The sequence below is a fragment of the Rhamphochromis sp. 'chilingali' genome (genome assembly GCF_963969265.1).
Source record: "Rhamphochromis sp. 'chilingali' genome assembly, chromosome: 12".
Taxonomy (NCBI): domain Eukaryota; kingdom Metazoa; phylum Chordata; class Actinopteri; order Cichliformes; family Cichlidae; genus Rhamphochromis; species Rhamphochromis sp. 'chilingali'.
Window position 1 is genome coordinate 36,013,297 of NC_137939.1, and position 10,823 is coordinate 36,024,119.

General features: G+C 45.0%; 1 protein-coding gene across 3 annotated transcripts; it reads right to left on the minus strand.

The window, feature by feature from the left end:
* Positions 1-420: 420 nt before the first annotated feature.
* rfc2 (replication factor C (activator 1) 2) lies at positions 421-8,672 on the minus strand. 3 transcript variants are annotated; one of them, XM_080898757.1, is made up of 7 exons: positions 8,389-8,671; positions 6,467-6,572; positions 6,293-6,394; positions 4,925-5,183; positions 4,582-4,842; positions 3,360-3,424; positions 421-849 (listed from the first exon to the last, which is right to left on the minus strand). In XM_080898757.1, the coding sequence occupies exons 1-6, from the start codon at positions 8,618-8,620 to the stop codon at positions 3,362-3,364; spliced, it is 1,023 nt and encodes a 340-aa protein (XP_080754883.1). In that variant the 5' UTR covers positions 8,621-8,671; the 3' UTR covers positions 421-849; positions 3,360-3,361. The 3 variants fall into 3 exon arrangements, with proteins under 3 accessions (XP_080754883.1, XP_080754881.1, XP_080754882.1); XM_080898755.1 differs by lacking the exon at positions 3,360-3,424 and having other exon boundaries at positions 8,389-8,667; XM_080898756.1 differs by lacking the exons at positions 421-849; positions 3,360-3,424 and adding an exon at positions 864-2,431 and having other exon boundaries at positions 8,389-8,672.
* Between the last annotated feature and the right edge of the window lie 2,151 nt (positions 8,673-10,823).

The window sequence follows — 10,823 nt, forward strand, 5'->3', positions numbered from 1 at the left end:
CTTTGGAAATTTCTACTGAAGCTTTGGTAGCGGTTCTGTTACAGAGAAGTTTGATTCACTGGATGTTCCACGATGTAAACACGGTTTGTAATGAAATAAAACTCGTTATCCAGAGACACGGTCGAGGCCGAGCGTCTCAGCTTTTCTTTAGTGGCTAAAAATACTCACATTCAGATTCTACTGGAAATAAATCAGCTGTTCAATGAAGCTGAGTGGCACGTCCATAGTGGGACGTGGTCCAGAATAGTCCCACAGCGAGAGAGATTCTGATTCAAGTAGGGGTCTTTTGTGGGCTTTCTATGTCCTCTGTGGTTCAATCACGTTTTATTTAACAGCACCAAATCACAACAGTCACCTCAAGGTGCTTTATATTGTAAGGTAGACCCTACAGGTTCAAATAAGTATCAGTGATATCTCATGTTTACCTTCACAACAGTCTCACCTTTATTTTCTCAAAGATCTCAAAGCATACAGAACACTTCTGCTGGTCAGCAACAAATATTTTTAACAGCTTTTGAGGTTTGAATTTAAAACTTTTTTCACAGCTAAAAAAAACCCCAGAAAGCAGCAGAAGACAAAATCTGACCGATGAACATCTAATCCAATGATGCAGCTTTAAGTTTCTTTACATTATTTTGCAGGAATGCGTGATGTGCTGTTACAGTCTTGACTCTGTCAGCAGTGAACAAGTCTGATACTGAGCGGGCAGCTTTGACGCGCTCGGCGGGTCGCTGGGGTTTAGCTGGCAGCGGCGGGCGCCGTCTTGCTGCAGAGCCGTGCGAGCAGACCAGCCATCTGCAGCAGGGAGTTCACGCCTTCAGCTATCCGCATGTGGGTGTAGCCGATCTCCTGCAACAGAGAAACATTGAGATGGGACGAATCTGCGTGTAGAGTCGTTGTTAAAGGAACAGCTGAAACCTTTAGGAAGCGTGAAACTGCACGCCTGCTCGACTCAGACGGTCAGAAATGAGACAGAGTTTAAATGAAGTTACCTTTGAGTATAGTAACGGAAGAATCAGTCACAATACTCAGATTACCAACAGTTTTTACTTCAGTCACACATCTGACCTGGTAAAGTTGGTTTCTATTTTAATAACTTCAGATGTTTCCCACAAAAAATATAAAAGCAACTCAAAGTAGCCTGAAAGTACACCAAGAGTATCCCAGTGAAATTAAAATGTACAAAGATCCGTGAGCTCTGAAGCCAAGACTTGCTTCAAGAAATTATTTAGAATAAAAAGTAAACAGGGATTTCTACAAAGCAGATTTCAACACTTGAGCTCCTCCAGCTCAGACTGAGCAGCAGCTTGAAGCTGCTGCAGTGCTCGACCGAAACGACGCCATAAAGTGCTCACGGGTTTCTGCCTAGAGACGAGCTGATGAGTGGGACTGATGGATGCAGACGGTCGGTCATGGTGAAGCCGTTTCACTCCTCGATCTGTTCCCGTCCTCACCTCAGAACAGGACAACATAAATAAATCATGGAAGCTGGAATGAGTTTCCGGGGAAGGAGGTGGCTGTGGAGAGGAAAGTCTGGATATCTCAGCTCTGACATTTGCCCTCAGGAACACGATCCAGGTAAAAATCAGTGTTTGGGTGCCTGAGCTCAGAAAGTTCAGGAAAATTCCCACTACGAAAACCTAAAACATCCAGATCTGTAACAGCAGCGGGGAGGGCGTCTGTCAGCCTGTCCTGTGGTGCTACCAGAGCAGTCCATCAATGGTGTTCAGCACTTTGTTTAAGCTTTCCTTAAATCAGTAGCCATCAGTAGAACTGCTCCTCAGTTATTATTCATATTTCCTGAGCGCTCAGATGTACGCAAGTGGCCACCGTCCGCCCAAGGCAGCAACCCAGCAGACAGCAGCATCGTCCTTCCTGTTTCTCTGCGTGACAGGAAGCTGAAAAGGAAAGCAGATGACAGCTGCTCGAACCAGCACAGTTGACAGTAATTTAAATTTAGAAAACAAACAGCGGTACGTGAGCCCAGTGAGAGTAAACAGGCGTTCAACTGCTCTACCGGAGCACTGAGTAATCACATCCTGCATGGGCGTGGCTTAGCAGCCGCTGACTTATGCCTGGGTGCCGCTCACAGTCACAGTCTGACAAAGATTTGCATATTACAAGTCAGCCTTGCAAAGAGAAGCAGCTCTGAGTCCCGTCCCCTAGTTAACAGAAAACCTCCAGAGTGTGTGAACAGTGCTGACAGTCCCCCGCGGGTGACTCCTCCATCCATCCAGTCAGCAGGGGATTTCCCCGTCAGGTGACTCAGGAGGGAAATTCAGTCACATCTGGTGCTCTAACAGGGATCTTTGTACAGCAGCGTGAGACTTTACTTCCTGTTCTGTTGCGGAAGAAACCTTTGGTTGAAAGTTGGTTTCAGTTCATTGCCTACAGTGCTTAAAAATAAGAAATAAGCAGAAGCCTCAAGAACCTGAAACACAAACGTCAGAGGAGGAAGAAAAAGCAATGAGTGAGGCGTTTCCTCTGAGTGAGCGTGGGTAAACAGAAAAACATGACCTCACCGTCAGATGCACACTAATAAATCTGACCTCTGCTACTATTCTGAGCAAAGGGCTCAGACCCTGATCACATGATCTCATAGACCCGCTGGGCACGTTTGCATGTAAAAGTTCTCAGATGTATGCTGATCCTCATCTGTGCAGGACCTTCCAGAATCTGGAGTTCCACTCTGAAGTTAACAAGGAGCTGGTGCAGTGAATTAGTAACTGACACGCGAGTAACTCGCAGAGTCCTGAGCAACCTGCTGACGCTCCACGATGAACGTGATGAAATAAAGGAACTCAACTGTAAAAGATTTCAGTGATTTAACGTGAGCGTTTAAGTGAAAGCTGAGTCAGAAGTTACACCAAAAGAGGAAGCGGCCACAGAAGGACGCGCTCAGGGTCAGCAGCAGCATCTGTTCCACGCGGCAGGATTTCACCGTATCCAAGTAACATTAGGGTTAACTCTCGGGTTTCTGTACTCCGAAGGTGGTTCACTTCCTAATGGGGTAAATCGCCATGGCAACTTATACTGCAGACCAACAGGTATGAAATTATCGTCTACTGACCAATCAATTCTCCAGAAAAAGACTGTCATCACTCCTGGACGATTCTCTGCTGGGAGAGCAGGAGCGTCTGAGGAATTTGTGTTTGCCTGATCACTAACAAATGTTTACTTCTTTTTTTCCTGTTCGCAGCACAATCAGACACTTTTCTGTTAGCATTAACATCTGAGGTTGTGTCCAAATTCATGGGCTGCATCCTCCTGAGGACCTGGCCTTCTCTGTCTACGTGGGCCGGGTCCTCAGAAGGTCGGGTAGGCCGGAAATAAACAGATGTGAAATGGGACGGTCTCGCCTTCAGATTTGTGTCACCGCTGACTCAGTGGAGTTTAATGAACTCTGCCGTCTGCTCCTTGCTATCTAAAAATATAACAGGACACTGGCGTAAATTCTTGACTGTCTCGGTCAAGAATGTGGTGTATAAATGTAGTTCTACCTGCTCGCCCCCCGATGTCTCACACTTCTGTTTAATCAGTTTTCTGGTTGACGTTATTCAGCTGTGTGAAAACTAACTTTAATCTCAGCCAAACAGATTTACTCACGAATAAAACACTGAAAAAGCCAAACAGTAACATTTGTAGGTTGTCTAAGTGACTTATATATCACGTTTAACCTGAGTAGCGAAAGACAGCGATGATCTGAACATGATGTGCCGGAGTTGTGCCGTTCTCGACGACTTCAGTGACCCTCGAGCTCCCGACTAGCAATCGAGCTGGTGGGTAACAGACGACTCCGAAAACATCGAAGCACTTTTGCAAATATGCGATATCTTGATAAACCGAGCAGATATTTGATGTTTACACAGCTACTTTCTCGCCTGAAAATATGTTAAAAGTTTATTTTGTGACCCAGAAAGAATAATAAGAGTAATTTTAATTTTAGTAGCGGCCGCCATTGTTGAAAACTGGAATTGGCTGGGCCGCGCTATGAATTCTGGGATATGGTGGGCCACGAAGGACACACCCAACCCATCCTTCAAATTCGGGGAAAAGGAGGACGCATTCGTCGGCTGCATTCGGAGGAGTCGACGAATTTGGACAGCCTTCGGCGCGTCGCTGTGACGTAATCGGTCTACGAATGCGGCCTCAGGAGGACGCAGCCCATGAATTTGGACACGCCCTGATACTAAAACAGAACAACTACACTCTCAACTCATATCTTGTACAAACACTATATTTGAATTCGGTTTATATATTTAATCTCAAAAGTGCATCATGCTGTGACGGGAATGTCCTTGAATTACTGTGGTGATGTATAAGTGTAGTTCTACACTGACTGCTTACCTGCTCTTCCCCGATGTTTGGTAAATGAGTCCAGATAACGACGCCTGCCTACGAACTCACTTCTGAAAACACTAATGGCGGCGTACGAGTGAAGGGCTTTATTTATTTTTATAAACTGCTGATGCTGATATAAAAATCTGCCTTCACAGAGCAGCTGCCATGTGCTGGGACCACCAGAGGTTTACAAGTTGTCACGATCAGCTGATTTTTTTTCGGCGCCGTTGATGAACTCACCTTGATGAACTCCAGCTTCAGGTACTCGGCCATCTGGTAGGTCTTACAGACCCTGAAGATGTTCCCGATGATGTCCACTGGAGAGTAGCCCAGCGCCCACAGCTGCTCCACGACTTTGTAGGCCTCGTCGATGTTCCCGTCCACGCAGTGTCCCAGCATGCTTTTCACCATCAGGGGGTGGGGCTCGTCGCACACCTTAAACACGTTCTCGCTGTTGATGTAGCCAAAGCCGGAGTGAGTGGACTGCAGGTTGTTCAGCGCCTGGAGAGAAAAGGCCAAAACAAGTTCAGAAAATCCATGTTCAACCTCTGGGATGAGCGCCTGACTAAGCTCCGCCCCTCACCTGTCTCATGTCTCCCTGCGCAGTGAAGATGATGGCTTCCAGTCCATCGTCGGACACTGAGAGGCGCTCTTTCTCCACCACTTCCTGCAGCCGGACGAGGATCTGGCCGTCGGTCAGTTTGGAGTAGCGCAGCACGGCGCAGCGGGACTGGATCGGCTCGATGATCTTATCGGAGGCGTTGCAGGCGAGAGCGAAGCGCGTCGTCTTCGAGTAGATCTCCATGATCCTCCTCAGTGCCTGCTGAGCTCCGTCTGTCATGCTGGGAGGATGGAAACGTCACAGAAACTGCTCTCAAATCAGCGTTCACGCCAGACTGACTATTTTACTGTCAAACAGCTTCGCCTACACCCCCACCTGCCCACCCACGGCCTGAGGTAACCCACGTCACTCAGGCCACTCACACACACAGACTCTATACTCGCATCAAGTCCTTTGCACTACTTATGTTTTTCTCCTATTTGTTGTTTATTACTGCACAGCGTGGAGCACCCATCATTTTTTTGTACATGTACAATGACAATAAAGGGCTATTCTATTCAATTCTATTCTATTCTTTACTGTCAAACAGCTGCTGCCGAGTCACATGTGATGGAGGGCAGGTGCAACTGAGCAGGTTGTCCGGCTGCATCTACGCATCAGTTACACCATGACTGATGTAAACTTTTTATTTTCATTCACAGCTTATATTAAGTTCACTCTGATAAAATGTAAAAAAGCCTAAATTTTTTTATGTTTTTTATTTATCATTCAATTATTAGTGTTGATATTATTCAAATATGTTAAAATGTTGTTTGTGCAAAATGTATATTATGACACAGAAGGAGCCGGTCCCCACCGTTATGGGACGATATCGATTTAATGTTTTTGATATCTCGGCGGACTAAAACCGATTTGTCCTACAGCAGCCACCGTAGCCAGGAGCACACCCTAGACTTGGAGGGATGAGAAAAGAACTCAGTTGACTGCAATCTACTCTACCTCTGATGAAGTGTGTGATGTCAGTAAAGTTTTACTTGCTTGTCTTTTTCACTCTGCACAAACGGACTTTACGACCGAAGGACCTCGGCTGAGAGATTTGTTGGTTTTTTTGTGCTTTTTTAGAGAACAGTTGACTTTCGCCGTTGTGTGCAATGCAGTGCTACTGAAGCTTGACTCGTTCTGTGGCTTTCGTGGGAGCAAAGCATGTTTTCTGGAGCTTTCACAAAGACGGGGACCAAGAGACAAAAGCTCAGTGTGAACATGACCGACGAGGGCGCTGCCAGCAGATCTTTCTGCTGGCAGCGCCCTCGTACTTCATGTTACCTTGAAGTTTTAGCCGAAGTATTGGAATTTCCTTGTTTTTAAAAAGTCACTGCACGGCTTGCTTACCTGTCGGCTTCGTCCAGAATGATGATCTTGTGCCGTCCTTTGGGCAGTGTGACCTTCTGCTGAGCAAACATCTTGATCTTGTTCCTCACCACGTCGATGCCCCTGCAGATAAAAAGCTTACAGTCAACTCCCAGTCCACCAAACAACCAGAGGTCGTCCTGAGCGGCGCCTCACCTGTCGTTGGAGGCGTTCAGCTCCAGCACGGCGTCCTTCATCGAGGTTCCCAGCAGAGCGCGGGCCAAACACAAGATGCTGGTGGTCTTTCCAGTGCCGGGAGGACCTGAATAACAACATGCATGACTCAGCCAGTGTTTCCCAATTATCTGCCTGGTGGTAGGTGGTGATTATGCAGCACACATCTTTAATGACTTTAAAGCGTGAGAACACAATTCTTGGGGGTTTTTTTTAATTTTATTTTTTCTAATCCACACGGGTTCATATGTAGAAATATTCCCAGACTAATATTTGGTTAAATGTCCCTTAGCAAGCTGCACTTTGACCTGATCCTTTTAGTTGCCATCAACTAGCTTCTGTTATAACTGACTGGATATGTGACCGCTGTGGTGAATTGGTGAGTTTCCTGATACAGGCTTTATTAGCCTGTTGCACAGAAGAGTGACAGGAAAGCAGAAGGAGAGAGAGGGGAAGACAGGCAGCAAAGGGTTCGGATTCGAACCTGGGCCAGCCGTCCTCAGCCATACGGCATATGGTCACCTGCTCATCACTGTGAGCTACACTGGCGGCCCCACAACCAACTTTTAAGTGTAGTTCAAAATTCTCAGAGTTGCGATCAGACTTTTGGAAAGACTATTCCTTAATGTTATCCAAAACTACTTTTGATGTGTGTTTGGGATCACTGTCCTGTTGAAACGCACAACTGTGTCTTAGTTTCAACCATCTAATTGATTTGATTTGAGATCAAGCTGACTAATTGGGAGATTGTCATCCTCCTTCATCCTTTGTGGAATGTACCAGTACCACTGGCAGCAAAACAGTCCCAGAGCAGGATGCTGCCATTACTAACGGCTTGACAGTTGGTGCAGTGTTCTTGGGTTTTCAAGCATCATATTAACTCCTACAAATATACCTCCTTTCATCGAGTCCAAACAGCTCAATCTTTGTCTCCTCTGACCATGAAACGCTTCTCCAGAAGGCATTTGGCTTGTTCATCTGGGCAGCTGCAAATTTCAGGTGAGCTTGAAGGTGTTGATTTTGGATTATGGGCTTCTTCCTTGGTCGTCTTAGTTCACGGAGATGCAAAACTGGCTTCACTGTGGACTGTGACACTGGTGGTCCAGCAGTTTCCAGCTCATGGCAGTGTTGTGCCACGACGGGTCCTGAGTTGTTCCAGAACATCCTAACAAATTTCCTTGCACCTGAGGGGAAAAGTTTAGGTTTTCCTCCAGACACATCTCCAACCTTACAACCTCGAAACTGCAGTTGTTTACAAATTACTAAAAGACAACTCTCCAACTTGTGAATTTACAGTTGTCCTTGTTAGAACTACACCGGGCTCTGAACATTCATAAATCCAATGAATGCATATATATTTTTAATTTTTACGTTTATTAAAGATGTATGCTGTACAATCATTTCATCTTGGAAAAAGAAAAGGTCAAAGAAATGAAAACCCTGAATGACCCTGATAGTCATACCTCTGATGACTGGATGCACAGCTGTATTTGGGATCTAGTTTTTTAAGTTGTGTGTGACTGAGCTCAGTCAAAGAAAGCGTGATCTTGGTCTTTAAAGTAAACCGATGAGGAACATAACACCATGTGTCAGAGATCTGTAATGTTGCATTACATTTTGGTAAAATGATGGTCAAATGTCCACCATAAAGAAGTTGTGCTTCTCAACTCTGAAAATGTGCTTCCCCCCCCCCCCCCTGCAGGTACAAAAGTCATTTAGGAGTTTCTCAGCAGGTAATCAAACTTTTTGGTAACTTAGTTCTTCCTCGAAGTAGCTGTACTGTTTCTTCTCCTCCATACAGGCTTCCTGTAAATTAATCTCTAACCTAGCGGCAGCCTGGGGAGCACGTAACCCTTCCAACCCTGTGCATGAGAAGTCCTAACCGTGTAAAAGTCCTCACTGACCTGCGATGATTATGTTGGGGACGTTTCCCTCTCTGGCGAAGACCTCCAGCCTGCTCACCGTCTCCTCGTTTCCCACAATCTCGTTCAGCTTCAGCGGCCGGTATTTCTCCACCCACGGTAGCTCGTAAGCGCTCCCGGAGCCTTTAGACGAGGACTCTCCGGCCTCCGTGTCCGCCTTTTGTCCGCTTTCTGTGGGTTTCTGCTTACACTCAGTCTCCATCTCCACATCCATGATGTCTGTTTCTGCTCCCTGACAGCCCGCGAACGGAGGTTTCCCTCCCTGACAACAGCGCCACAGCAAACAAACTCCTCATTGGCTGAGTGTTTATGGGCGAAGGTCGTGATTGGCCAAGGAAAACCTCGCGATGTTTCACATTCACAACAGTATAAACGCGAGATGTTAATAAAAAAAAAAAAAAAACGTTTCACGTGAAAACGAATTTATTTACTCTTTCAACTACATGTAATCGTATTTTTATTTTTTTATTTTTTTTATTTTTTGGGGGGGGTCTTTTCAAAATCCAATATGAATGATTTACTTTAAAAATGCAACGATTAGTCGATTATTTCAGAACAGAAACATACTGTTCACAACTTAAATAATCATTTTAGTAGCTTTAACTAAACATTTACTCATTCCTGCTCCTTTGTTATTGACATTTTAGGACCTTCTTGTCATGCTTGAAGTTTTTTTCCTTCTGTTTAAACAAAAATACATCAGTAATGCACATTTCTCACCGTTTTCTTGCTATTTTACATGAAGATTATTTACACGTTGTTTTCAGTGGCTGCACGTAGTTTTGAAATGGGTTGTATCCTTACACACAGGCACACTCATGCTCAGTATCAATTATTAGGTACACTGCAGTTTAAGTTGGTTCTAATGGGCCAAACGTGTTCCAGGAAAATTACACCAATACCACCACCATTATACCACCAGCAGAAGTCTGAACTGTTGACACAAGGCTGGATCCACGTTGTTTATCCCAAATCCTGAGCCAACCGTCTGAAAAACAAATCAAGGCTCAGAGCACGTAACATTTTTCAGTCTCAGTTTCGTGTTATTAGCTGACAGTATTGGTCTTCTGCTGCTGTAACTCATCTGCTTCAAGGTGTTGTGTATTCAGAGATGTTCTTTTACATGCCTCGGTCGTAACTGGTTGTATGACTTGCTGCCTTCCTATCAGCTCTGACCAGTGTTGGGTAAGTTACTTTAAAATAGTAACTTAGTTACATTACTAGTTACTTCTCTCAAAAGTAACTCAGTTACTTCAAGTTACTCGTTACTTTCAAAGTAACTAGTTACTAGGGAAAGTAACTTTGGTTTTACTCAGAATTCTCTTGTTAATGTGTTGCTTCCATAACTTTGCCAGTCTTCTAGCTTGCTTACTTGCCACAGTACACTGTGCCACCTACCAATAGAAAGGAAAAGATAATGTGCACGTTTCCACGAGAGAAATCCCACGCCTGGACCGTCATTGACTGCTGCCATGATTCTAGCCTACGTCACAGCGTCATGTGCACCTTTTACATCCAACACAAAAACTGCAGTCGTGGTGCTTTCGATTGTACTCAGAACTCGGAAATTCTGCCTTCTGAATAGGAAGATGTGGGTAACACCAGACTGCAGATGAGCTGCATACAGGGCTGGACTGGGACAGAAAATTGGCCCGGGCATTTTGACTAGAGACCGGCCCACCATTATAGGAAAAATCATAAAGCCTTTGAATGATAATAAACACTGTTGTGACAGTGATGTGCACTGTTCTGATGGTATATATGCATCAATCTATCAATCGTTTGTTGCAAGACTCAGATAATTATTTTTTAAAAGCGAGACATTTTAAATGAGAATAAGAAAGAAAAGTATTTCTTTGTGCCCCCCTCTCCCTGTTAATGCCCTACCTGCCCCCTGGCAACACTTTGCTAGACCCGCCCCTTCACAGTTACCAGCTGTCAGCTACTTAGAAAAGGATCCTGGTGTTATTTGTCTCTCAGAAACAGTTCATAACTTCCCTTCAACTCATTCATGTCACCTAAAAGGTAAACCTGTTTCTCCATCACCTGTTCAGCTCTGATGATTCAGTAAGGACATCTCCTGGTTTCATCTTCATGTTTCCCTCTCACCACATAACCAAACCATATCATGACCAGCAGCTTTACAGCTGTGGCTCCATCAAACATCAGCTGATACTAGAAATTAATATTAAATAAATTCTAACAACAGCTGATCAAGCTTAAACGTGCTGCTGTTGTTTAGCGCGACATCCGCTGGTTTCCTCTTTCGGCGCAAAGTGGGCGATAAACAAACAAGAGAGAAAAGATGATCAGCTGATCACTGATCAGTTTTCATGATTGAAGTAGAAACGGGAGAGGGAGGGGGGAGAATGAAAGAAGAAGAGGCAGCTGTGCAGCAAAGACACAGAATAACTCCA